The sequence below is a fragment of the Podarcis raffonei genome, chromosome 14, assembly GCF_027172205.1.
Source record: "Podarcis raffonei isolate rPodRaf1 chromosome 14, rPodRaf1.pri, whole genome shotgun sequence".
NCBI lineage: Eukaryota > Metazoa > Chordata > Lepidosauria > Squamata > Lacertidae > Podarcis > Podarcis raffonei.
In genome coordinates this window covers 26,338,685-26,366,431 of record NC_070615.1, presented here as the reverse complement: position 1 = coordinate 26,366,431, position 27,747 = coordinate 26,338,685, and the positions used below count along the sequence as shown (strand labels likewise).

At 46.2% G+C, this 27,747-nt stretch overlaps 3 protein-coding genes across 3 annotated transcripts in view; 2 read left to right on the top strand and 1 right to left on the bottom strand.

Moving 5' to 3' along the window:
- ITGA11 (integrin subunit alpha 11) overlaps positions 1 to 17,506 on the top strand; it is a 91,110-nt gene extending 73,604 nt beyond the window's left edge. The window contains exons 22-30 of the mRNA XM_053365644.1: positions 3,311 to 3,387; positions 6,676 to 6,765; positions 7,361 to 7,451; positions 7,541 to 7,654; positions 8,827 to 8,913; positions 11,374 to 11,484; positions 12,365 to 12,460; positions 14,707 to 14,820; positions 15,942 to 17,506. Coding sequence (XP_053221619.1) covers positions 3,311 to 3,387; positions 6,676 to 6,765; positions 7,361 to 7,451; positions 7,541 to 7,654; positions 8,827 to 8,913; positions 11,374 to 11,484; positions 12,365 to 12,460; positions 14,707 to 14,820; positions 15,942 to 16,013 — 852 coding nt within the window. The 3' untranslated portion in view covers positions 16,014 to 17,506. The remainder of the gene's footprint in view (positions 1 to 3,310; positions 3,388 to 6,675; positions 6,766 to 7,360; positions 7,452 to 7,540; positions 7,655 to 8,826; positions 8,914 to 11,373; positions 11,485 to 12,364; positions 12,461 to 14,706; positions 14,821 to 15,941) is intronic.
- Positions 17,507 to 19,799: 2,293 nt separating this feature from the next.
- Positions 19,800 to 25,917, bottom strand: FEM1B (fem-1 homolog B). Its single transcript, XM_053365648.1, has 2 exons — positions 25,360 to 25,917; positions 19,800 to 22,866 (listed from the first exon to the last, which is right to left on the bottom strand). Exons 1-2 carry the CDS (start codon positions 25,605 to 25,607, stop codon positions 21,231 to 21,233), a joined length of 1,884 nt encoding a protein of 627 aa, XP_053221623.1. The 5' UTR covers positions 25,608 to 25,917; the 3' UTR covers positions 19,800 to 21,230.
- On the top strand, positions 25,907 to 27,593 carry LOC128401940 (translation initiation factor IF-2-like). The gene is made up of 2 exons (XM_053365593.1): positions 25,907 to 27,064; positions 27,381 to 27,593. The coding sequence occupies exon 1, from the start codon at positions 25,907 to 25,909 to the stop codon at positions 26,792 to 26,794; it is 888 nt and encodes a 295-aa protein (XP_053221568.1). The 3' UTR covers positions 26,795 to 27,064; positions 27,381 to 27,593.
- Positions 27,594 to 27,747: the final 154 nt, after the last annotated feature.

Sequence of the window (27,747 nt, the reverse complement as noted above, 5' to 3'; positions counted from 1 at the left end):
AGCAAAGAAATTTCAGCTGCTTATAGATGGCCCAGAATCCTCAGAGGCCTTTGTTTGGGCAGTCAAAATCAGAAGGCTGATTCCAAAAACGTTTGTTCTAATCCTCTGGAGCACTTTGACAGTGGCTTTTGGGTAATTTAGCCCCCAAATTCCTTTGCTGCTGTATGAGTCACCTTTTTTTCCTGTTTTGCAACCACTGGGTTTGGGGATTATATTAGACTCAGATTTCTCCTGCTTTCAGCAGGGGCACTTTCAGCCCCATGTTAGATTCTTGGAGCTGTTGTGGGTTCAGACCATCTTCTTACGTATTCGAGGAAGGATGTATGGGGAGACACAAGTGTTCAAAGATTCCATGCTTTATAGTTCTTGGTAGCCATGACTGATGGATTCCTTCTTACCTTTTATGGCTTGTTTATGCCAAGGAATAGTTCATTTCAGTTAAAGCTTCTGGCCAAAAGCCCAAATCCAGATGTGACTGCAGTATGGAATGAGAGTAGAATCATAGAATTGTAGAGTTGTTGGAAGGGACCCAAAGGGTCCTCTAGTCCAACCCCCCGCAATTCAGGAATCGCAGCTAAAGAATCCCTGACAGATTGGCTTCCGGTTTGTCTGCAAAGCGAAATGGCGGCGCAGTGTGAGTCATATGTTTAAAAGACGATCGCTACTGGGATTTCTGCAATATAGAAGAGTCCACCACCTTCCTCCACAGAAAGAGGGGTAGGGAGTCAGAGTTAAAACTATGATTGAGTAATTGTTGTAATATACATAAACGAAAATTATAAATAAAAACTTTTTTAAAAAGAAAGAAGAGTCCACCACCTTTTAAGGTAGTCCAGCCCACTGTTGAATAGTTGTTACTGTCGGAAAGTTCTTCCTAATGTTCAGTCAGAATCTCCTTTCTTGTCATTTGAATCCATTGGTTCGGGGCCTCCCCTCTGGAGCAGCAGAAAACAAACTTGCTCCATCTTCCATGGGCAACCCTTTAGATATTGGAAGACTGCTGTCATATCACCTCTCACCTCTAAGTAGATTGTATTAAGAACATAAGAGGAGCTCTCCCGGATCAGACCATTACCCCTCCAGGCAAGCATCCTGCTCTCACAGGGGGCAATCAGATGCCCCAATGGGAAGCCTACAAGCAGGACTTGAGCACAAGAGCCCTCTCCCCTCCCATTGTTTCCAGATACTGGTATTAAGATGCATTTCTGCCTCCAGTGCTGTCAACTTGAATAAAATATGGGGGAGGGGGAGGTAAGCCCCACGCTGCACCATCCATCACATGATGTGACACATGCACACCATTTGAATGGCCATGCCCATCAACTTTGAGGGGGGGCTGGTTCCCTCAAACATTTTAATGGGGGGGACTGAAGGCTCCTCAGCCCCTAGGAGTTGGCTCCATGTGTCTGCCTCTAACTGTGGAGGCAAAGCGTAGCCATCATAGTTAGTATCCATTGACGGCCTTCTCCTCCATGATTTTGTCTAATCCTCTTTTAAAGCTATTCAGGTTAGTGGCCAGCACTGCCTCTTGTGGGAGGGAATTCCATCGTGTAACTACACACTGAGTATTTTTTCCTCATCATTCTCTAGTAGGCCGAGTCTTTGTTCCATTCCATAACGTAAAGCAAACTTATAGGGAACTGAGGCTGATGGAGCTGATGGAATCCCCCAGTTTACTTAAAATCTATAAATCCCATAGTGACAACACTAGCCTGTTCCTCTCTTTTGACAGCTTATCAACTCATCATGCTCTTAGCTATGTAAGCTCAAGTCTGTGTGCAAAGCACACGGATGGTTTAAGAGAGGCCTCTAGGTCACCTGCTTTGCATGCAGAAGGTCAATCCCTGGCATCTTCAAGTAAGCAAAGGGTTTCTCTTTGCTGAATACCTTGGAGAGTTGTTGCCAGTCAGATAAGACAATCCTACCCAAGATGGACCACTGGCCTTGCCCAGGAGGAGACATCTTCATTACAGTAGCACCTCAGGTTACATACGCTTCAGGTTACAGACTCCACTAACCCAGAAATAGTACCTCACGTTAAGAACTTTGCTTCAGGATGAGAAAAGAAATCACGCGGTGGCGGCATGGCGGCAGAGGGAGGCCCCACTAGCTAAAGTGGTGCTTCAGGTTAAGAACAGTTTCAGGTTAAGAACGGACCTCTGGAACAAATTAAGTGCATAACCAGAGGTACCACTGTATTTCATTTTCATAACAACTTCCATCAGGATTCCTCAGCAGAGACACTGAGAGGATGTTCAGGGCTTGGAACTATGTTGGGCAGCTGAACTCTCCCATCCTAACTCTCCTGACTCCTTAAACAGAAGAAGTTTCACTGTGCTGTCATAGATGATCTACCTAGAAAATAAATTATCCCTCATATCCACTTTAGGCTGGAAGGAAAGCCTTGGAAGATCTACAGGCAGACAGAGAAGAAGTCGAAGGCAATGAGAGGCTTCCCAGATTCTAAAGAAAATGTTAAGATTGAAACCTCGGCTTGGCAAGGGATTGACAGTGATGGATTTGATCTAATCACTGTGCTAAGATTTAGCCCTTGCAATAAAGCAGCCCTGTGTGCTTTTGGACCATGAAATACTATCATAATGCATCTGTATGGCCTCGAATATGTACGGCTCTGCCAAAGCAAATAGAAGCTAAAAATGGAAAATTCAGCCCTCGGAGCCCAAGGAAGGGAATTTTAATATTATAATCAGCTGTGCACAGACCTGGGGCTTTAAAAAAAAAATGTAGTTAGAGCGTCTTTTTTTGGCAGCCAACCTTCCACTTTCAGCAAGGCAACACCCCCGGTGTAAATGAACTGGGCAACACAATGCAACTAATCAGACTTGCTAAGTGCCTCTCCAATCACTGTTGCAATCAGAAAGGTAAAACTAAGGTCCATAGCTCAGTGGCAGAGAATTTCCCTTGCACCCAGAAGGTCCCAGGTTCAATCCCTGGCAACTCCAGGCATGAACCTGAAGAGCTACTGCCAATCAGTGTAGACAATGCTGAGCTAGATGGAGCCCAATGGGTCTGGCTGAGAAATAAGATACTTTGAATGTTTCTATGACTTTCACATCATACACCAGGGGCGACTGATGGACCTTTGATAGGTTGCTGATTTCAAACTGAGTTGATGGAAATGTTCGCCTAACCCAAGTTGGTCAAGTCCATTAATTTCAATTCAGTTTTATGACTAAACGTTGGCTACAGGAACTCTTGTCCTGACAGTCTAGTGTTTGCTCCAGATGGCTGTGGGAAATGTTCCTGAGTTGTTTTCCTTAATGCATCTGTCTGTTTTCAATCTCTGCAGGTGGCTTTTCGCCTGGATTTCGAGTTCAGCAAATCTATTTTCCTCCAAAATCTGGAGATTTCTTTGACTGCCAACAGGTCGGCAATAACATTATTTTTCTCCTTTCTTTTTTTTTTTTTACATCCACTCATTTTCCCTCCCCACCACCACTGCCTGCATCCCGTTCTTCCCCAGGCTGTTTCCCTCTCTGATGCTTCTGAGACAGAACAGAGAGGCTTCCGAAACGTATATATTTATCTGAGTGTCTAGCCTGCCTCTTCCCAAAGGCTCAGCAGTTGGTGAATGGTGTATTTAAAAGAATGAAACTGCAGGTGCCAAAACCCCAACCATTCAATAGCTCTGTGGGCAGGGAACTCCACAATGCTCTGGGTGCACAGAAATTATTTGCCATCCAAGTAAGGTGGACAGGTTTTGGGGGCATTATGAGAGAGGCAGAAAAGCTTTTCTCTGTGAATTCTCTCCACCACATGCATGCATACTTTGGAACTCCCTGCTTATTGACAACAAGTGACTGCTGAAAACATTTCTGTTTAGGCAAGCCTATCCAAACATGCAAAATGTTGGCGTGTGTACAAACCTGGCTTTTTGCTTATAGTTGATTTCAATTATTTTTGAAGGTTTTATATAATGGTTTTTAACTGCTTTTTTAAAAAAACTGATAATCTTTTTGTTTATTTTTTTTGTAAACTGCTTTAATATCATTTCATTTACAATCAAGTTCTTCATACATTTTATGAAACAACTAATTCACCAAACAAATAAGATAGCTTACTTACCTCTTATTTGTTACAATTCTGTCCTGCCTTTTCTCCTAGGCACTTAAATAGGCCCCATGTATTGTGGCCTGTTTCTTCTATTTCAAATTCCATTCCTTTTTTTAAAAGGGGGGGAGGGGGTCACAGGCGAGAGGGAACTGAATGGGCATGGCTAGTAGATGAGGGGCATGGCTTCAAGGCCCAGCAATGCCTCTAGGAGTCCCAACCCACCCAAACTGGCATCACTGACAATGGGACAGAAGTAAGCTTGGATGTCCCCATGCCAGAGACAGCAAAGTGACCATTTAGACAGTGTGGTCCTGATGCTGGTCCTCATCCTTCACATGAGTGGACTCTTGTCCAGCACAGGGTAAATCCTCGGTTCCTGCAAACTGTGGAAATTGCATACATTTATGCATACATATGCTAGTAAATAGGGACGCAGGTGGCGCTGTGGGTTAAACCACAGAGCCTAGGACTTGCCGATCAGAAGGTTGGCAGTTCGAATCCCCATGACAGGGTGAGCTCCTGTTGCTCGATCCCTGCTCCTGCCAACCTAGCAGTTCGAAAGCACGTCAAAGTGCAAGTAGATAAATAGGTACCGCTTCGGCGGGAAGGTAAACGGCATTTCCGTGCGCTGCTCTGGTTCGCCAGAAGCGGCTTAGTCATGCTGGCCACATGACCTGGCTGTACGCCGGCTCCCTCGGCCAATAAAGCAAGATGAGCGCCGCAACCCCAGAGTCAGTCACGACTAGACCTAATGGTCAGGGGTCCCTTTACCTTTTTATGCTAGTATATATCTTTGGCGGGGGGCATTGTCTAGCTGTGCTGTGAAAATATACAGTGGAATACAGAGGCTGTCATTGTTTGTGCGCGCACAAACACACACACAAGCCCAATAAATGTTGCTTATAAAATTTGAGCCTTTGTGAAACCTGTCAGGTCTCCCTCACTCCTAAGAGACCCCAGGCGCTATGAAAAGAAAGCTAACTTTGGTGGTTAGAAAACCCACAGTTGCACTTGTAAATCACAGCTCCCTCCCGTTGCCCGTATGACGGCAGAGGGACCTTTTCCAGCATTGTGCCAAACCCGCTGGGGAAATCGGGGCAGGGGAGGAGAAAGACCTCACATTCCATCCCTTAAAAATGTAAATATCCCCAGTCCAAGGGGACTTCCACACAGTACCTTATTGTGGGTTCAATGGTGGGTCAGTCACCATCTCTCAGTTTTGAATTTTTGCTAAAAAGCGGGGGAGAAGAGAATTAAAAGAATTACCGGTACTTCCCCGTAGGTGCGTTTAAGGTACGGATGCTAAATTGCTATCACAGAAATGGCAGTGGAGGTGATGTTTCACATGTGGGTGAAAGTTCCTTAAACTTGATCAGAGAGAGAGAGAGAGAGAGAGAGAGAGAGAGAGAGAGAGAGAGCGCTTAGAGAACCCAGAGCTGTGTCAAAAATTGGTAAGATGAGCACTTGGAAAATGACAAAAATTTCTGTTCACTTCAACTGCAGAGTGGATTAACTTCGCACAGCTCATGAATCATGCTGCGTCAGCCAGAAATCCCCTTTTATACGTCTCTATATCCCACTAGGCCAGCATAGTATTGGCGAGTGGCAAGGGGAAAGTTCTGTCTGCTGCCAAAGTCACCGAGAGTATAAGTAAGAGAAATTGCTACTCTTGGAAAGGGGACCAGCGCCAACCCTGGCATTGATGCCACAGAAGAAAAACTGAGCTCTCTCTCTCTGTGTATATTTATAAGTGCTAACAGCTCCTAATCTCATTCAGTAGGAACTTCTTGTAAGCAGCCTAGGCCCACAGCTTTCCTCATGCAGCTGAATCTGAGCAGGCAGCTGCTTACAGCCTCTCCAGGCGCATTCACAAATAATTGTGCTCATGGTGGCATCTGGACAGTTCTCCTCCATCCCATTTTCAATGCTCTTTGCTCCTGGAACAGTTTTGGGGCAGACCTACTGCTCCATTTCCTCTCTGTGTACATTTTGCAGCTTCCTGCTGAAATCCTGTAGCTGTACCCTGGGAGACCAGGGTTCTAGTCTTCCTTGGCCAGGAAGCTCCCTGGGTGACCTGGGGCCAGTCACAGTCTCTCAGTCTAACCCTACCTCACAGGTTCGTTGTGAGGCAATTATTATTATTATTATTATTATTATTATTATTATTATTATTAATACATACCCCGCCCATCCGGCTGGGTTTCCCCAGCCACTCTGGGTAGCTCCCAACACAATATTAAAAACACGATAAAACATCAAACATTAAAAACTTCCCTAAACAGGACTACCTTCAGATGCCTTCTCAAAGTCAGATAGCTGTTTATTTCCTTGACATCTGATGGGAGGACATTCCACAGGGCAGGCGCCACTACTGAGAAGGCCCTGTAACCTCACTTTTCACAGTGAGGGAACTGCCAGAAGGCCTTCGGCGCTGGACCTCAGTCTCCAGACCGAATGATGTAGTAGAAGACACCTTCAAAAAAGCACCAGTTTGGAGGGGCCTTTGCCTTCTCATCAACATTAGCACATTCCCTGTTAATCTGCTGGCTTCTGAGTCCTGCTGTGTCACCTAAATGAGCTTCTGGTTCTTCTGTATTCTAGTGACAGTGAGGAACAGGAAAACACCAAAGACGACAATTCTGCCCTCCTAAAGTTTCCGCTGAAGTATGAAACAGACCTGCTTTTCACCAGGTACTTCTGATGGCCTTGAGTGGAGTCTTTATAGTGCTTTGATTTGTTAACGCTGAAATTTCCACCCCACTGTGTGCATTCATGCTCCTGTTTAATGGCACTCACTATGTTTCCAGTGTTGGGGTTTTAATCTGAGTTCACACAGCATTATTAAAAATGTAGGTGTATCCTGGACTTACTACTGCTGCTGCTACTACTACTATGAATTACCTGCCCTTCACCCTAAGGTCCCAGGACAGATTAGAGCACATTAAGAACAATATTAAAAACCATTTCAAATGCCTTGCTTCTTATAAGGTACTACTGTTTGGTGTGTTGATTGGAGCCCTTAAGCTGTTCCTAATTCACCTCTAGCCAAGGTGTGACCACCTTTGCATGGGATAAAGACATCCAAAGGATGTATACAAACAGAAATAAATCTGACAGTAATGAAGCCCTGCTGATGTGAACTAAGGGGCAAAAGAGCTCAGCTATGAAATACCCTCAGTGGGGAGGGGGGAAGGGAACAACTTTACTTTGCTCTAAGACAGAAATGTGAACACACCCTTAGTTGGACTATGGATGGATGAGTTTTCTCCTTTTTGCCATTATTCAGGAGCCCCAGCCAGAATTACTACGAGGTCAAGTCAAACAATTCTCTGGAGAGATATGACAGCATCGGTCCGCCTTTTAACTGTACCTTTAAGGTACTGGAGGAACCTGATGGGGAAAGAGGGCAAGGGATGTCCCCTTGCAGAAGGGTATTGATCTGGTGTGTGTTTGTCAACTTTCACAGCTGCAGAATCTGGGCCTCTTTCCTGTTGATGCGATGGCTATCAAAATCACAGTCCCTGTGGCCACACGGGGAGGCAATCGCCTTCTGCAGCTAGCAGGCTTCCACGTGGATGAGGTAGCTAGAACTTTTATTTGTGATTCTTAAGGGGATTTTTTTTAAATAGCCTCAAAGGAACTTTAAGGTGTGGGTTACAAATCAGGATGCTCCAGCAAGAAGCCACAATGTAGGGAGTTTCCCCCCAACCCCCAAATTTGATTGTGTGATCATAGCAACCTCCAAAGTTAATGGGCTGTCATGATGTTCAGACTTTCCCCTACCCCTTGCAAGCAACTTCCAGTTCTAGGATTGAACCCCTTTGGCTTGTAAAGACTTGTGGTGCTTACCAGGAAGAGCCATGGCTCAGGGGCACAACATCTGCTGTGCATGCAGAAGGCCCCAGGTTTCATCTCTGGGTGGGGCTGGGAAGGGTGCCTTTCTGAAACCCTGGAGAGCTGCTGCCAGCCCGTGTCAATGATATTGAGCTAGATGGAACCCAGTGGTCTGGCTTGGCAGTCTCCTGTGTCCAGCTTTAGCGCTTTTTATAAAACTGGGCCCCCAATGGCAAATTTGGCAGGCTGTACCATCCTCCCATCCAGATGTTGTGTCATCTTTTGGTTTCCTCCCATCTGTTCTGCTAATAGTCACCCTCTTGACCCAATTATTACAGTTTTTGGCTCCGAAAGGAAGCTGTCTTAAGACTAAAGCCAGGCCATTGCTTCCTCTAACTCAGTATCTCCTACACTGACTCACAGCAGCATTCCAGGGTTTCAGGCAAGAGAGGTTCCCAGTCCCATGTGGAGATGCCATCGGGGATTGAACCCTGAGCCTTCTGCACCCAAGGCAGGTGCTCCGCCACTGAGCTACAGCCCTTCTGCATTAATTGTGCACTCAGGGCTCCATCCACTTCCACACATAGCTGGCTGGGGAGGTGGAAAAGATTAGGAGCCAGCAGCAGCAGAGAGCCAAACCTCCCACTGGCATTTAATGACTAGCTTGTAAGGTCATGGAACAATTTTCCTCCTAGAGAGACTGTTGCTGGAATCCAGGTGCCCATTAAATCACAGGGCACATTTTGTGTGCTGCCTTGGGATGGACTGGCTGCACAAGCGGAAGCTGTATTTTAGGGGCAAGGATGTGCACAGGGGGAGAAAATCCCCCAGACTGTCCAGTCTGCGTCATTCTTTCCAGGATGTTTCTTTGGATTTCTGTTCCCAGTGAGCTATTCCAGCTTCTGTCTTCTATTATAGGAACACATAACATGCCACATTGGGGGGAACAACACAGATTATCGAAGGACACCCTCTGACGAGGACTTGGGGCGCCACCCCCAGCTGGTATGTAATGCCCATCTTTCTGTGCTGGACTTCTGAAAACACAAAATCAAATCCTGTGTGCTGAGACAAGACTTGAACTGAGGGCTCAAATTCTGGTCCATCTTTTTAAAAAAGTATGCAATGTCATTGCCAAGGTATTCACAACCTGCGTGGCATTTCCTGTGCAATGAATACTTTTTATGACTGGGGGGGAAATGCCCTCCCTGGCTTTAGTGTTACATAGCAAACATGGAGAATGAGGTCAGATAGCAAATTGACTTTGGGCCGATGCACTCAGCCAGCCTTTCTGAACCTGGTGTCCTCAGTGGGGGCTGATGGGAGTTGTCATCCGAAATAGCCAGAGGACATCAGGTTGTGCATTAGGAAGCTGCTTGACTGGTCTGGAGTGTGGGCAGCCCAATCTTGCTTAGGATGACACCTGCAAGTGATTTTCAGGCCTGTCCAAAGGAGAGGACTTCAGGGGGAGGTCATCCAAAACACCAAGGGAACCTGAGTAGGGTGTGAGTCCCATGGGGGAGATGACTCCCTTTGGGCTCAAGCATGCTCACTGGTCTGAGCAACAATCATGATAGAGGATGGGGACCCTACGGCCCTCCAGATGTTGAAGGACTCCAGCTCCCATCATCCCTGCACATTGGCCAGGGATGTAAAGAGGCACCATTTTTGTTGGCATTCCCTGCCTTTGGAGCTGATGGGAGTTGGAGCCCAACAACATTCGGAGAATCACAAATGTTCCCCGTCTCAGCTTATTCCGTGCGGCAGGCCGCCTTTGGACTGCCAGCCTGGCATAAGAACATAATACGAGCCCTGCTGGGTCATGCCAATGGTCAAGCCCGTCTAATCCAGCACCTTGTTCTCACAGCAGAACCTGAGCACAAGCGCCCTCTCCGCTCTTGTGCTGTCCAGAAACTGATACAGTGGTACCTCGGGTTACAGATGCTTCAGGTTACAGAGGCTTCAGGTTACAGACTCCGCTAACCCAGAAATAATACCTCGGGTTAAGAACTTTGCTTAAGGATGAGAACAGAAATCGTTCAGCAGCGGCACAGGAGCCAGTGGGAGGCCCCCTTACCTAAAGTGGTGCTTCAGGTTAAGAACAGTTTCAGGTTAAGAACGGACCTCCAGAACGAATTAGGTTCTTAACCCGAGATACCACTGTATTTAGAAGCATTACTGCCTCTGAGAGGAGGTAGAACATAGCAGAGTGGCTAGCAACCATGGCTAGCCTTCTCCTCTATGAATTGGTCCAGTCCTCTTTTAGATCCATCCAAGTGTCAGGGACTGGACTGAAGAGGACAAGGAGTGGTGGAGTTCACACACACACCCCCGCCCTTCTCCTGTAGCTTCCAGAGGAGAAGGCGGCAGTGTCAAATTACAGCAGGGCTTTGAGGAAGATAACAGCTCAGAGACAGGCGAACAGAAGAGTTATGAGGTGTTAGGAGAAGGTGGAGGGGACACAGAGCAGCTAGCTGACACGTCACTGGACAGCATAACTGACTCCCCCTTCTCCCAAAATGCGACATTCGTTAAGAACAAAGGGCACAGTGACAGTTGACCATGGGCAGGTGCCGTAGAAGCAGGCGTTGTTGTTAGAAGGAAAGGAGGAAGAGCTCAGTGTGAGCAACTCCATCACTGAGGAATGACTGGATTTCTTTGTCTTTCATCATCATCATCATCATCATTTTATTTGTATGCCATCTTTCCATAGCTAAAAACAATGCTCAAGGTGGCATGACCAGATTTAGATAATTACCAACACAACAAAAGCCATTAACAATAAATAAAACACATTTAAAAAATACACAGCCAAATGGAAAACAATTTCCACATAAATCATAAAATCTAAAACTAAGAATACAGCATTAATATCAATCACAATTTAACATGACACAGATAAAAAATAAAAGCAATCTGAAAACAAAACAAAACAAAATGGAGCCCTCTCTGCCCGCCGCCGCCGCCGCCGCCGCAGCACTCCTTTATGGAGCCTGTCAGGCCCTGTCCCGAGCCAGGTAGAAAGAAGCAGGGCCAGGCCCTTCAGGCCCCCAGCAGGTCAGTCCTGGGCAGCACCATAGCTGAACAAATCATAAGTTAAAACTTCCTTGTTTCCTCCCTGCTTCTTGGTGCCATTGGGGGAGGGAGAGGATTCCTCAAGCCTGACACCAAGTTGGTCACTGCCTCCTGTGGGAGTGAGTTCCATAGTTTAACTATGAAGAACTTCCTTTTATCTGTCCTGCTAAAAGAAAAGAAAAAGTGCTTCCTTTCATCCAGCATGAGCCGGGTCCGACCACCTCATTGTGGATGCAGCAAATCTGAGTGAATGCCCAGTGGTGGTCACCCACCTGCCCAGACAATTGCGGTAGTCAACCTTTGGTCCTACTTGCAAGTGGGAGGAATGAGCTTCATTCTGGCACTCCCCACTTCTAACTCATTTTTTCTTTTCTTTTTTACTCCTTCCAGAACTACAGTAATTCTGATGTGATATCCATAGACTGCAGTGTAAATCTGGCTGCCAATGGAGAAGTCAGCTTCCTCTTGCATGGAAATCTGTGGATGAAGTCACTGAGAGCTGTAAGGGCGAGTCAGCAAACAGTGCAACTTCCAGCGCTATCCCCATTGAAGGCTGGCAGATTATTGTGCTTTTGCTGCTCGGCTGTATCCCGAGCTAGCCCCTGACTCCAGGGAGTTGGGCCACGAGGCGGTTTTCAAACTTCCTATTTTCTCGCCAGCTTTTTCAGCTGCTAGTCATTCCCCACCCATCCCCAATGGAATCCTCCCTCTCTACGTAGCTGGGAAACAAGATTTGTCATCCTCTTGAGTGCCACATCAACACCATTTGCTAATTACACCAAATAATGAGAGAATTAGGTCAAGCCAGGAACATCTGTGACCTCTTTTTCACTAAGATGAGTGCTGGGTGAGACTCTCCCTGGTTTAAAGAAAAGTGTTATTTTTAACGCATCATAAAGCCAGCCAGCTTGATTTTCTGTTCTTTATTTATTTATAGACACCCTTCAATAAATTGTTTTTATGTATTTTGGTTTTTTTAAAAAGCCTTAAAGTGGTTTACAGAAAGAATATAACAACTAAAGTATCAGTTAAAAACAATTTAGGACAACTGTTTCAAACAGGGTTTCCCAAACTTGGGTCTCCAGCTGCTTTTGGACAGACATGATTATTATTATTTTATTTGTTAAATTTGTATACAGCCCTTTACCTGCAGGTCTCAGGGCAGACATCAAGGGAGTGATGCTGCAGCACAGAAAAGTTATTTTCCCTGGTGTATCACTTGAAACATTCCAGGCAGGAAAGAGTGCTGCTCTTACAAATGACACAACCCCTGGTTTGCTCAGATCAGTGAGGCCCCCCAAACAAGCTGAGTAACCGACTAGCTGAACTGTCCACTGCTAAACCGCCTCTTGTGACTCTTATCTTGCCCTGTCTTTTCAAGATGAAATTCAAGTCGCTGAGATTTGTGATTAACGCCGTCCTGCAGAGAGGGTTCCGCAGTGCCTTCGTCTTCAGAGAGGACGATCCCAGTAGGCAGGTGAGTAGCTTGACCACAGGCGCTCATCAGATCTTATAGAATTGTAGCGTTGGAAGGGACCCAAAGGGACATCTAGTCCAACCCAGCTGCCATGCAGGAATTGCAGCACATGTTCGAACCCTCGTGATCTGGGAGGCCACAAGCAACTTGGGCAAGGAATGGTACGCGCCGGACCTGGAATTTGTGTTTGGAGAAGTGTGGTATGTCATGGGGGTGATGGATTTATTGGGAAGAAAACTTGCTTCTGAAATTGCTGCTTTGTTGTTTAGTCGTTTAGTCGTGTCCGACTCTTTGTGACCCCATGGACCAGAGCACGCCAGGCAATTCTGTCTTCCACTGCCTCCCGCAGTTTGGTCAAACTCATGCTGGTAGCTTCGAGAACACTCTCCAACCATCTCATCCTCTGTCATCCCCTTCTCCTTGTGCCCTCCATCTTTCCCAACATCAGGGTCTTTTCCAGGGAGTCTTCTCTTCTCATGAGGTGGCCAAAGTATTGGAGCCTCAGCTTCAGGATCTGTCCTTCCAGTGAGCACTCAGGGCTGATTTCCTTAAGAATGGATAGGTTTGATCTTCTTGCACTCCATGGGACTCTCAAGAGTCTCCTCCAGCACCATAATTCAAAAGCATCAATTCTTCGGCGACCAGCTTTCTTTATGGTCCAGCTTTCACTTGGGAAAACCAAAACTTTAACTATATGGACCTTTGTTGGCAAGGTGATGTCTCTACTTTTTAAGATGCTGTCTAGGTTTGTCATTGCTTTTCTCAAAATTGCTGCTAAGTGGGTTCAAAGGAACCCTGAAGCCTGCAGTCAAAGATATGATTTCTCATCCATAAGTGAACTGCATCTCTTGGCTTGCCTCTTCTCTCCTCTCAGACCATTTTGTCTCCTAATTTGATGGCAACAAAATTTGCCATTGGGTTTAGACAGCAATTGGTAAAGGGCAAATCATTTTTGCTTTCAGTTACCAATGTAACATTTCAGGTTGCATCTACACCAGACACATAGTGTGAAATAGCCATGCTTTGTTCACTCACTTTTTACAGGGCAAATAGTCATGGACAAAACATCTTCTTCTCTTGCTTTCCCTGTTCAGCGTCTGCTTCCCCACCCAGAGCTCAGAAAAACTGACTTAAAAAAAAAAGCAATGAAACAGCTGTGCAATTTCCCCAGATGACCCATCATGCAGTTTTCCTGTGGGTTTCGGGCTGGTTCTGGCCTGTATAGAGTGCTCCAGCCATTTCCTTCTCTGGGGTTTGTCTCTCCTGTCTAGCAATTAACTCTCTCACTTTAACCTTCCCTTTCCAAATAGCATTGCCTTTCTATCAGTTTCCTCCTGCTACCCTTTAAACTGCGCCAAGAGGGCAGGAAGCATTTAATCCTTTCCTGCTAAGCCATAGTCCCAATTAAAATTGTCTTTCTCTCTCTCTCTCTCTCTCTCTCTCTCTCTCACACACACACACACACATCTGGAACTGCCTACTGGGCTGCAGAATGTCATCTGGATTCCAGGAGTCTGGAAGCAAAGTTCCTGATCCACTAGCCGTTCAGAGCAGAACAGCAATGACTGGGTCCTGCTATGTTGCCCTTATCTGAAAGCAGCAGTTGCAAATCCAGTTTAACCCAAGAGGGGTAAACTGCAGCTTTTGCATCCAGCATCTCTCCTTCGGAATTAGGCCCCAGTGAGGGCCCCTCATGCTCTTGAATAGACGTGCTTGCAGCCCTGGAAGAAGAGATAAATAAATGCATCTACAACACAGAGCGGAAGAACATTATGGCATGCTCTTCGTTTCTGAAATGTCGTTGAAAAGTGGGGCGCTGGTGCCCTCTGCCGGCAGCAGACGTCAGTATGTGCTTGTCATGGGCACACTTCTGCAGAGTGAACCCAAACATACATAACCAAACTTGTTTCTTCTTTATCAATTCCATACAAATCACACCCGTCACCCTGCTCCTTTCTGGATGCAAAGGGGGTTAAAAGTCGAGGGGGGTTCCATTTGAAGAGCCAGTTGGTAGAATCATAGAATTGGAAAAGATCCCATGGGTAATCTAGTGCAAGTTCCCTACAATGCAGGAATCACAGCTAAAGAATCCCTGATAAGTGGCCGTCCAACCTCTGTTTAGAAGCCTCGAATGAAGGAGGGTCCATCACCTTCTGAGGTCATTCATTCCACTGTCAGGCAGCTCTTACCCTCAGAAGGTTTTTCCCCAAAGTTGCAAATGTTCTTGTTGTGTATTCCTCTTGCAGGTCATGTTTGAAATCTCCAAGATAGAGGAGTCCCAAATCCCCATCTGGATCATCATTGGGAGCACCTTAGGTGGTCTTCTCCTGCTGGCCCTCCTTGTGCTGGCGCTGTGGAAGGTGAGTCCCTTTCCCACCAGAGGCACATTTAGGGGAGAGCGCCCAGTTTGGCTGCACTGGGAGTTGAGCCATGGGGGCGCCACAACTATGGTGTAATGGTCACACAGTGTCACACAAGGGTGCTGCTCAAATCTGAGACCCGCTCCCCAAAGTCGGCCACTGCTCCAACCACCCCTTGGCCTGATGGGAGTTGTAGTGCAAAAACAGCTGGAGGGCACCAGATTGGGCAAGGCTGAAAACTGGCAATGGGGACCCCAATGGATGAAAGATGTTCCTCACCAAAAACAGCTTTATATATGAAGTCATTGTCTGCCAACTGCCCTTTCGGTGGGGAGACAAGAGTTTTAAAAATAACCCATCAACAAAAATCATTACCCTCTATTCCTACCATTAAAGCAATAAATTCATTTCCATGAAAATTAGTCACACTGCTAAACATTTGGCCTTTTCCTTGTTTAACAACTAGGATTGCTATATGAGCCATGTAACAGGCAGTATCTCAGCTGATTGGGTTTTGTTTTGTTTTTTTGCCTCCCACCCACCATTTCCTAGTTCAACGTTTGCCCTTTTATGCATTTGCATGTTTCTTTATTCAGTTGTAAGCCAGTCTGAAGTCACTAAGATAGGATATGTCTTAATAAACAAACTAATACCATGATGTCACACAATGATTGGTGAGTTCGGGCTGGTCCACATTGTTGCCTGTTCTATATTCTGACCATACTGTGTACCCATCAATTCCCCCAGGTCCGAGAGCTTTTCTCATCCTTCTACAGCTGTACCTCGTGAAAATGTGATCTTACCTGCTATACTGAACTCATTTAAGCAAACTCTCCTTTTGGATTTTCCACACATCCAAGAAGACCCAATTTGGCAGGTGCAATTGGATTTTCACAAGGCACGGCCACGGAACTACAAGAAAAGCTGTCAGGCCCAGGGGAATGGATTGAGACATGATACAGTCAAAATACAGGTTAAGCAGAAATATAGGCGAGTCCTGAGTTTGAGATGCAGCTGGAAGAGGCAGGGAGCCTCAGGTACATGTGACCTATCAATACTGCTATTAATGCCAGGCATATAAATTAATGGTGGGGTTTTTCTTTATCTTCCTTTTCCTGCAGCTTGGCTTTTTTAAAAGTGCTAACCACAAGAGAGACGCAGCCCAGAACCAGAACACCAAGGACTTGGACTGAGGCTTCCATCTCCCTAAGTGACTTATTTGGCTCCTCAGAGCCAAGTTTCCTTTGCAATGATGAGCTCCCTCACCACCCCTTCCACCTCTTCTCATGAAAGCAACCCCAACTGCTCAGTGTTACCTGCAAGGAGCAAGATGCAGCTGGCTAAAAAGGGACTTCAAACTGGTTTTAATTGCTTCCTTCAGCCTAAGACACTGGAAGCTACGCAGCAACGGCCAGGAGAGTAAATTTACAGGGACAAGGGACCCTTCAGTGGCCATCGCTTTCTTAAAAATGACAAATCTTGGCTCCATGAGGCAGACAACTGCCATGCCAGAATAGCTCTGCAGTGATCTTAAAAGCCTCTGAGCTCCAGTCCTTTTTATCCATTCATGGCACAAGCATATCTCACGGGAAAGCTTTTCACCCCACCAAAAAAAGGGGAAAAAACCTGGATCTGCATGGATACCAGCAGCAGCAAACTTGTAATGGGTCTTCACATATTCTTTTTACAGCAACTGCTTATTCAAGATGCCATGTGAGAATGAACCAGACAGCTATATTCTGCACAGGTGGTCTTCAAGAAGTTGAGATATCAACACAGCATGCCTTCAAAACAAATGGGGTTGCTTTTACAAAATAGTGCAGCATTTGAAATCATTTGAGGACGGGAGGTTCTTTCTGGACCAGAGGACTCTGTAGCGAGTTAATGCTTTAAAAAGCAAGATCCATTCATGTTATCCATAAAACATGTAAGAGGCTGGGTGACTTGAATGAAACAGAAGTTAACTTGCAGGTGGGGACACATGTTCTCTAGCTATTCCCTTAATTGTCAGAAGAAAGGGACTGCCGCAAGAAAGGGGCACCGTGTGCTTATCTATGAATCAAAAAAGTTACTAGATTCTAATCCGATGCTCTACACCAAATGTTTATGAAGAGCCCAAGCAGGATATAACGCACTGGGCACTTATTCTGTACGTGAAACTCCCATTCATTCCAAAGGGGTGGGTGCAGGATACATGCCCAGCTCAGAGCCAGACCGTCCGCCACTCTGCAGTGCCTCTCCCAGTCTCTAAATGGAGCAGTTGAAGAGAGAGATCTTTATTGCCTTCTTTTAATGCACTGAACACAGATACCGACAATTGTAAGCACCTTAATGCAAGCCTTCAATCCTCAGCTGTATATACTTTTTCTGAAAATGTTTAGCGGTACCTTTCTTGTTTTTAAAGTTGACTAAAACAAACCAGTTTGAAGTGTTTCCCCTCAAGTTGTGCAATTTCCAAAAGCAACACATGGAAAATATGTACTATATGTGTATATACTTTTGTACGATGGAAATGTTTTAATTTGACCCTTTTTGTTTCTTTTGCATAATAAAATTATTTATGCTATTGTGAATATTAATGAGAAATCAGTTCCACCGAATGCAGTAACCTATGTAAAATGCTGTAGCAGTAGATTGTGGTTTGTGGGATTTTGTAAAAAGAAAATTAAAACTTTTTAAAGTGAAAGTTTTAGATGCAGTCATTTGTCTAAGACTTTTTTTTTTTTTAAGGAACTAGGAATTTTGCCTCTTGGTTGGAGAAAATCCAAGTGCACACTGGCATTCATTAAGTGTTTTGGATCACAGCACCCACCAGCCTGTCACCGTGACTTTGCTGTCTGGGGCTGATAGGAATTGTAGTCCAAAACAGATGGAGGGCACCATGTTGGTGAAGGCTGCATTAGGAGCAGCCTGACATTAACATAGCTGCAGTTATTTTTAGTTGTCATAGCCAGGACACTTAACTGAAGTGTTGGCAGTGCAAAATTGCGCTCACAGAAAGGGAAGCAGAGACAGGACGCATTTGACCCTGGGAATCTCCCAGAACGCTAGAAGTCTGACTGGTTCAATTCACCAGCAAACGTTTCCTTCAGGAAAGCCAGCCCCAGTTACGTAACTACTGCTCCACAGCTGCTAGATCAGAGCTCAGGTACAAAATTCTAAAAGGGTTCTCGACCTTTCCGTGCTCTTTCTCCTAGTGACAACATGCCAGCTTTCCTTCCCTCCCTCGCTCACTTGAATCTTCTTAGCAACAAGCTCACTGCCTCAAAACCACCAGCTGTCTTTTAAAACCCAATGCACCCCCTACGACACATTCCAAATCAAAGCACCCAGTCATCCTTGGGAGTTGTTTTTTTTTGTTTGTTTGTTTGTTTGGGGAGGGGGGAACCATGTGACTAATGAGAGTTGTAGTCCACAACATCTGGAGGAGACGAGCTCGGCAAAGACCATCAATTTTGCTTTCTGCTTCCCCCACCGAGCTCGTTTGACTTCATGGTTTGTTTTCCAGAGTATTCCAAAGAGACAGATGCTGCCCAGATTAGGATACAAAGCTCCCATATCCCTCCTTCCCTCCCCCAGGCCTTTTAGCAATTGAACTTACAAGGGTGGGTAGAGTATGTAGCATTGCAATAATCCACACTGTCAGCATCTGTAAGGCTGCCTCCTTCTGCAGGCATGTTTATGCTCTGTGGAGGGGGATGTGAAGATTTTTTTTTTTAATCTTTTTTTAAAAAAAAAATCTTGTTAAAAAATAAAGCCTTGAACAGCTCAAGGCTAGCCAACCTGAAAAATTGCCTGCTCCTGTAGAGACCTGTGATGTCACTTAGATCGTATGGGGAAATTCCACTCTGTGGAACATCATAGGGCAGTGACACAAAAAGGCATTTTCCACTACTGCCCCTGTAATTATGGAAGGTCTTTCTCTTTGCCATGCATGAAACAGCAGCCATCAGCTGCTTCAGACGTTTTGTAAAGACCTAGTGTTTTAACCAGGGTTTCCCTGACCTATAAGGTTAGACGCTGCCTATCTCTTTATGAATTCGTTTTTATTCTGTGCTGCAGGCAGTTGGACTAGCTGACCCTCAAGGTCCCTTTCAACTCTACAATTCTATGATTCTGTGGTTTTATGTTGCATTTTTGTAGCAATGTTACTATTTACTGTTTCTGTGTTGCATGCATACTACATATATACACTATATATATGGTAAAATATTGAAACCTGCAGTATCGGAAGACCAGGGACTTGGTCAGAATTGGAGGTTTCACAGAGCTCATGCCTACTGTTTCGTTGGCAGAGGCCAAAGTCCAGCTCCTGGGCTGCCAATCAAGGTACAACATCAATCTTATGAAAAGGAACCTTTGTGTGTTAGTTCACAGAACCAGGTTCACAGGACCACTGGTGGAATTTCACCTCACCACATTAACATTATCTGTATCAAGAGAGGCTGAACAGCTTGGACTGACCCCTAAGCTTCTTATTTGCACCCCAAAATTAAAATGAGACAACAACATGAATCTGAAAGTTCACACTTTGGTGACTACCACCACACTGCCATTCTTTTTTACCTTCTCAGGGGAGAAAAGCAGCATTTTGAGTTTTGGAAACAAGTGCTCGTGTTCACAAAGGAGGAAGCTTTGGCAACTTTTAAATCATCCTCTCCCCCACCTCATCTGGGAGAAATTAATATAATTTGGCTATCCCTCAAAGGACCATGAACAACATGCTGAAATGCAGAATGACCTGGACTTCAGACTGTTCAGAATGAAATCATCCACACAAACACCACAATATTTGGCCAACTTATTTGTTTAAGGCTCAGAAGGTCAGAGCTTAGCTGAGCGACTTGTCCATTAATCAAACTACAATAAAATTTAAATGCAATGGCATGAAACCACTTCTTTTCAAAACGAGAGGTCTGCTCCTTACCAACATCCCACAAGAGCAGCTACCAATCACTTTGCAGCAGGACACATCAAGGTTAAGTTTCACATTCAAGATTTTATTTGTAATACAAACACACATACCTGTGCTCAGAATGCCCCTTTTTATTTGAACTCTCTGTTCCGTTTTTTTAAAAAAATGACTGCAGAACATTCTTTTCCCAGCTGACAGTTAGAAAGTAGAATTTAAAATCATGGGAAGTGTTTTCAGTAACCTGTCAAAAAAATGGCATTGGGTTGCTGAAGTTTTCTGCCAAGGAGAGATGCTTTTCACAGGTCAAACATTCTTCATACAATCAAGGTACTGTGAGTGATTTAAAAGATGGCCTTTAGAGAGGATGATTTGGACGTGTGCGGGTGGGTGTGGAATCTATTTTTCTGAAGAGTTCCATAATGAAGAGGGCTGAAAAGACAGAAACTGATTCTCAGGGCAGGGTCCTGCCAACACAATTATTCTTCCCTGATCCTTCCCTGCCAGGTTTCTAACATTTTTTGTTTTTGTTTTTAATTTTAAAAAAGCTCATTTTTTTGAAAACAAAACCTGTTTGCCAGCTACTTGGAAAATTTCAGGAAATGCAGCAGTTATCATTTCAGGTGTGGGATTAAGATCCAGCCTTAACCACTTTACGTTTTATCTTACCAGAGGGAAGCGGGGACAGGGAACCACGCATAAAACAATACTCAAATAATGCAAACTATTTCTGCATGCTACTTCTCTTAAAGCAGCAAAAGTGAGAATGAATTTGAGGCGGTAGGCCTGTTTTGCCTCCCTCAACAACAACCAAATAAATACTAGTAATTTTAAGTACTGATAGGCAAGCACATTCACACATCTGAATTTCAACCTGCATTTCCCTTTTTCTGTAGCCAAACAATCGGTTATTTTCATCTCATTGCAAGCAGAAATTAAAACTAAATGTTAGTGACAACTCTGGTAGGAACTGAAAGGCATTAAAAACAGGCTGGTGAGAAGTAAATTTCCCTGGATTGCTTTGCATGTTTTAATAAAATCCCAGCAATAAGATCCTTCTCCATTTTCTCTTCCTTTCCTCCTCTTCCCTCCCGCAAGAAGACTTTCCAAACCGCTGCATAGGTAACATGCTGGCTCAACTAATTAAACGCAAAACCTCTTTGCAGGTAGCTGCTTAAAGCATTCTTGGCTGTCAATGATAAAACCCGTGTGCATCGTAGTATCAAAATATTTTACACTCATTCTCATTTTAGAGTTTGACTCTCTACCCTGTCCCAGTTCATTAAGAGGAAAAAAAGAAACCTGTTCACTCTGCCGTCAGAAGACAGGTTTTTGCAAATCAAAGCCATGTTAGCCAGTTTACGAGGGGGCTGGTTGGTGTGTGTTTGCTACCAAAAAGAAAGGAGAGGAGAAGGGATTTCTAAAGCTCTGCCCAGTATTTTATTGACAAGAGTTTGACCTTTCTGGGAAGGGAAGGAGCACCACCCCGTTGGCGTGGCTAGTGGAATTCAACAAATTCTTCTAGTGTCTTGGGGATCTGGTTGTGGTAGCTGATGTGATAAACCCGCACAGCTCGGGCAGCCAGGCACTTCAGACTCAGCTTCATCTGAGTCTTCAGGAGGATTTCCGACACGCCGGTGGTACTTTTGTCGAGAGGGGTCTTCTTCTGCTTGTTTGTCATGTCCGTATGAGCGCCGGCCTCCACCAAGCTGATGATGATGGAGTGCAAGGTCAAGAAGTCACTAATGGGCCTGTTATACTGGACTATGACGTGCAGCGGCGTGTTCCCTTCGTTGTCCACAGCGTTGACGTCAGCGCCACAGTCCAAGAGGAGCTTGGTGACCAGTGCATTGGGGAAGCTGCAGACGTCATTGGTGTGGAAGTCGTCCACCGGCGTGCCAGAGTTGACGGCGTGGTGCAGCAAGCCAGAGCCGTCTCGCGTCCTGGGATCCAGGTGGATCAAGTTGTAAATCTGCTTGTTGATCCGCGACTGCTCCTCATCCCTGCACTGCGTCTTGGTGGAGATGCACACCAAATACAGGAAGGTGAAGATGTTGCATTCGTAGTTGTCCATGGCTGTGTGGAGCTCAGCATCCTGAGAGCTTTTGACCCGGGCCATCCCTTGCTCTATCTCCAAGACGCTGCACCTCAAGACGCTCTCAATGTCCTTGGCTTTCACCGGCTCGTTCAAGTGTATCATCTGAGAGAAGACTTGAGCAAACCGGAGGAGGTCCTTGTGGGTATTCCTATTGCCTTTCTGCCGCAAACGCAAGGCGTGAAGCCAGAGCTTGATGCACTGCTCAAACTGCATGTTATCTGCATAAACAGCACCGCGGTAAATGATGGGGTGCGAGACATCGATGTTGTCGGAGCCCAGAATTCGTTCTCGGACGATGAGGCCCTCCATGTGGAGAGCGTCCCGGTCCTGCCGAATGGATTCCAGCTCTTGAGGAGTCCGGCACTCTGTCCGGCTGCCGTAGGCTTCTATCTGAGGCAGGACCTCCTTCTCTATAATGTTCTCGCTATCCCTGTACCGCTCCAGCATGGCTAAATACAAATAGTGGTAGGTCTTCATTATATCGTAGTTTTCTCGGTCGTTGGCAAACGAGGCACCCAGGAGCTCCAGAGCTTCTATCCGGCTCTTGCGGTTGCAGTCGGCGTGCGCCAGCAGCAGCTCGACAACATCGGCCTTGCAGCTCTCGGCAGCCACTTTCAGAGGTGTCATTCCATGGCCGTTCACCATCATGGCAGATTTCCACTTCACCAACTCGCGGACGATCTCCAGGTGACCAGCCTCCGCCGCAAAGTGCAATGCTGTCGCGCCACAGTGTGCTTTGGCATTGGGGTCCGCATGCTGCTCTAAAAGGTAGCGCACCACGTCCACATGGCCCTTGTAAGCAGCGATCATAAGGCAAGTGTTGTCATACTTGTTGGCGATGCTGATGTTGGCATTGTTCTCCACGAGGTACTTCACAATGTCAAGCCGGCCGTCAAAGCATGCAGCGCGAAGCGGAGTAGAGTTGGTCACGGTTGTGTGGTTGACGTTGGCTCCGTGGCTTACCAAGAGCTTGACGACTTCAAAGTGGCCAGCCCCAGCTGCACACCACAGGGCCGTGGCGCCATCGATGACATAACTATGGAAAGAAAGAGACCGGATGTTAAAATTGGTGCAATTTTTTAAAAAAATCTTCAAAATAATATCCTATAAAACAGTCTAGAGTCAGTGAGCAGAAGAATTTCAGAATGATAGGGAATGCAAGGGCTAGGTTCACAATGGGTGGCTGGATGTGAACAGAAGAGTTGGACAAGTACACGTAATGAAATTTCTAATCTGGAGGAGAGCATAACTTCTAGCAAAGGGGGCATGATTTTCCAAAACATGTATAGAATCCAATCTGTAACTGAGGCAGGATTCATCTCAACCCTGCAGTTGATGGCAACCAATCCTCAAGCTTTCTAACAGCTACAGGCAGGACTCAGACCAAAATAATGAATATAGTTTAAAAAACAACAACAAAACCAACCACTTAATGAGGTGCTATTTGCATTCAGCAGCCATACTAAAGAGAAGACCGAGTGTTTGCCATATTGGATACACCTAGTAGTAAAAGTTTGTCACATGTATCCAAATACTTTGGGATAACCCTCATGACATTTGGACAAATGTGATTCCAGATATTAGTAAAGAGAAGGCAAAGAGAGTTACCAAACATTCAGTTGCAGAAATAGAAAAGTGGTAACATATTTTGGCCTTGGGACTGCACTGCCTAACCCAGGAAAAAGCATTAAGCAATTTTTCAAACTGTTTTAACCTGTCAGTTGCATCTCACCACGCCTGAATAAAGAACCCCAGGCCAAGAGACTTTTCAGACAAATGTGTTTAAATCAATTACAGTTTTTATATTTAGAGGGAGCGTCTTGTCAGAACATGCTGAGACAACAAAGAAGTAATTGGTTTTAAAGGCAGTTCAAAGGAAAGAAGGAAGTCTTACTGCGGAACACGCAAAATAATTCTGAGGCTGGGAAACAGAGGATTTTTACAACAGCTATGGCTTCTTTGGATGTTTGTTGTTGCTGTTGCTTTGACTCCTATGCAGGCAGGGACAGGGATATTTTTTACCACCCATTTGTTTACCATCTCCTATGTTGCACGTCAGTGTCAAGCACTGTCAGTTGTTTTCAAAAGGGAGATTCTGGAGTTCTCCCTAGTGACTCAAACAGTGGCCTAGCCTCTTCAAACTATCTAAGATCAACAAGTGACTAACACAGAATCTCAGGAGGCTTACACTGTAGTGTAATCTCTGATAATCAAATGAGATACTCCAGCAAAACTCAGGAGGGACTTATCCACAAAAGTCTAATTCATATAACTGGAATGGCAGCAGAATAAGTAGGCTGCAGAAAGTAGCTGTCCTTCTCCCCCATCCCAAATCTGATAATGAGCAGTCCCATATGACAACCCCCAGAGTTGGCTTTCTGTCTTCAAAAGAAATATTCTCAGCTGTTTAATTATCTCCAAAAGAAAACATTTCCGTATAGTTTTAGAGCTATGCTGGGATTACTATCCTGTCAACTTCACCAGAAACTGAAACACAATCATAATACCTAGTCCATTTCAACAGGAGCAACGGACAGCTAGGAGGTGTGGCTGCAGAGACAAGTTTGGTACAGCCTCTGCTCCCCTCTCTGATGGCATGTCCCACAGCTCCCAGCAACCCTACTCCTCAGCGATGTCACAGAAAGAAATTATCAAGTGCCTTTGGCAAAAGCTAAAGCACCCCATTACCAGGTAGATAGGCATATGGGAAATGTTGATCCTTACATGTTTAAATGCTCTGTGCTTGCCCTTTGGCTCAATAGCCTTAGGGAAGAATAAGAACTACTTCCAAAAGTTAGAATTCTAATATACTTCTTAAGACCCCAATTGGCATTACTGTCACGCCTTGAAAGACATATGGAGCTGAAATGTATCTGAAATCTTTCATGTGAGGCCTTTGAACCACTTTTAAAATATATTCCTGATTTTACCTTGGCTCTTTGTCAATAGCTCCCTCAAAGCATTACTCACATGGAGGCTCTATGTGTTAAGTCACCTTCTGATAACACTGTTTTCTACAAACCACTGCCGCATGTAGGAGAGAAAGGAAGAGTTCCTAGTCCTCACAACTGCAATACGATGGCAAAAATTAGAAAGGACCAGGCGCTGGCTAGAGATTGGCAGGAGAGGACATATCTGTGTGCACCTTCTCCAGAAGAATCATCTGGAATTAGTTGGTAAAGTCATCTCAAAAGTGTTGGTCTATACAGGTACCTTTCTGCATTATGCCTGTTCTTTATTTACGGTCCAGCACAGGTAGGGTTACGTAAATTGATCCAGGGGAAGGTCTTGCCTCACAGCAGGCAGCTTTCGGCTCCTTCCACTTTTATGATTCTTGGAAGATCATTTATAGAAACAGCATATGCCAATCAAATGAAGGCATGATGTAACCTACTATATTCCATTGAGTGAAAGGAAGCACCACAACAGCCAGTTTGAATTTATCAATCCACAGGACCATCCCATCTTCTCCTGTTAGAAAGAAGCCCAAGGCCTCCTCTGTGACCACGTGCCACACGTACGTACATACCCATCAAAACGGACCGTGCCAGTCTGCTGGGTCTGCACACGGTAGTGCTCCAGGAGCAGGCGCACAACTTTGGCGTGTCCATTGCGGGCAGCGATGATGAGAGGTGTCGACCGCTGCCCACCTTGGTGGGTGACATAGCCCAGCAAGTAGCGGATGTCGCTCTCCGAGCGGTTCAGGAGCAGGGCTGCCAAGGTCAGCACCCGCCCCTCGCTGGCCGCCTTGTAGACGTAGCCTGCCAGGCTCTCCATGGCTGCCTGCTCCTCCCGGGACCGCCAACGCCAGCCGCCAACCTCCCCAGCCGGCGCCAGGGCCAAGCCGGGATCTTCCTCCTCCGCCTCCTCCGCCTCCGTGGCTCCGCAGTGGGGAGGTGCATGCGGGCCGACCCCCGTGGGGTCAAGGGGGGCACCGGGGCTTCTCGTCGTCCTGCCGTTCCCCGCCACCACCGCACACGGTTCAGGCCAGCTGTGCCACCCCCAAGCGCCTGCCTTTGGGAGCCCCAGGCCCCATGCTCACTGGGGGTTGGGGCAGGCTCAGCCGACCCCCCGCGATGCCCCCTCCGGCTCAAAAGGGACCCTGGCTGTGGGGCTCCGCCTGGGTCCGCACGCACAGCAGTTCCAGGCGAGGCTGGAGCCCGCAACCCCTGCCTCAGGCGGCGGCCGCCCGCGGAAGCCCAAACCCAAACCCGGGGAGCGGGGCAGACGAAGGCCCCGGGGTGCCAATTCCCTCAGCCGGGCTCCCCGGAAGGCCTCTGCGAAGTGCCCGGGAAGCTGGACTGGAGGCCTCTCAGTGCGGCGGCGGCTCCCCGGAAGGCTCGCCAAGCGCCAGTCTTGGCGGCGACGGAGGATGGCAGCGGGAGAGGGAGCGCAGGCGGCTACGGGCCGCCGCAGGTGCCCTTCGCGGCCGCCGGACCGGCTTTCGCTTCCCTCCTTCCCTCCCTCCTTCCCTGCGCCTCGGCTCCCGGAAGCGGAAATGGCCAGGCCGGTCCCCGTGGAATCGGAGCCGGACTGGGAAACCTCCGCCCGGGGAAGAAATGTTCCGTAGCCAAGCAGGGCCGCCGACGGATAGCTGGGCTAAGAGGGAGGAAGAAAGAGGGAGGAAGAGACGGAGGAGGGGGAAGGAAGGAGGGAGGAGGGGGAAAGGAAGCCACGTGGATGGCTCTGGCCCTTCTATCCCCTCTTCTTCGAGCCACGTTTCCGGAAGGGCCAGCCAGAGCTCGACTGTTTCCATATTTCTGCCAGGAGAATCCCAGTTTTGGTTTTGGTTTTGGGGAGGAAAACAAACAAGGTGCCTAAAGGACCCCCTTTGGAGCCGCGCTGCGTTTGCGCCAATGGACGGTTCTAGTCGAGGAAGCCGAATTGCTGAGTGTTCATTTGAAAAGGATGTGGTGGAAAAGGGCAAACAAAATGACCAAGCGGGTGGGGCGACTTCTCCATGAAGAAAGGATGCAGCATTTCGGACTTTTTAATTTAGAGAAAAGGCAAGCAAGAGGCGGCATGGTCGACGTTTATAAAATCATGCGTGGCGTAGAGAAAGTGGAGAGAGAGAAGCTTTTCTCCCGCTCTCACCGCAGAAGAATTCATGGACATCCAATGAAGCTGGATGTTGGAAGATTCAGGACAGATAGAAGAAAATGAACCTGGGCAGCAAAACCAACAAAGAATCTTGTAGCGTTTTATATAGATTAAGATTACATGTATTTGATGAGGTGAGCTGTTCTCTATGAAAGCTGCTGCTGCAATAAACGTATTACAGTACTATATTATTCATGTTCTCTTTATGCAAAGATCCAGGATAAGTGCCCTCCCAGGCTGACTGGTTTTTGTATATTTTTTATTTTATTTTTGGAAACATATACAACAGGAAAGCAAGATACAAGTATATTGAGATATACGTGCCAAAAATGACATAAAAAACAAATATGAACCAGCTAAACCCAGCATTCTGCTGAGAGCAATCTGTTAGCCTAGGTTACAGCAGGTCTAATAAGCATGAAATTAAACTCTTGTTTTTTGTATTTTCAGGGGTGCCTGCAGGTTTTGACAGGAATCACACAATGATGGAATACAAAAGCCAAGGACAAGGAAGGCTTGTAACAACACATGACTTAACCAAAGATTGACTGGGGGCGGGGCACTAAGAATTCCAAAGGCTGACAATGTGGAGGAGAGGTTACATGATGTTACATGATGTTGATGTAGTACGTAGTAAAATGAAAACAGTCACCAATAACTTTATTTTTGTTGTCCTCCCAGCACTGAAGTTTTTGTGCAAATTTTTCCACTAATGCCAGGCACTACACCTTGTAACTTATGGAGAGAATGCATGCTTTCATCACATGCAAAAGGTAGCCCCGGGTACAATCTCCAACGTCTCCAGACAGGGCTAGGA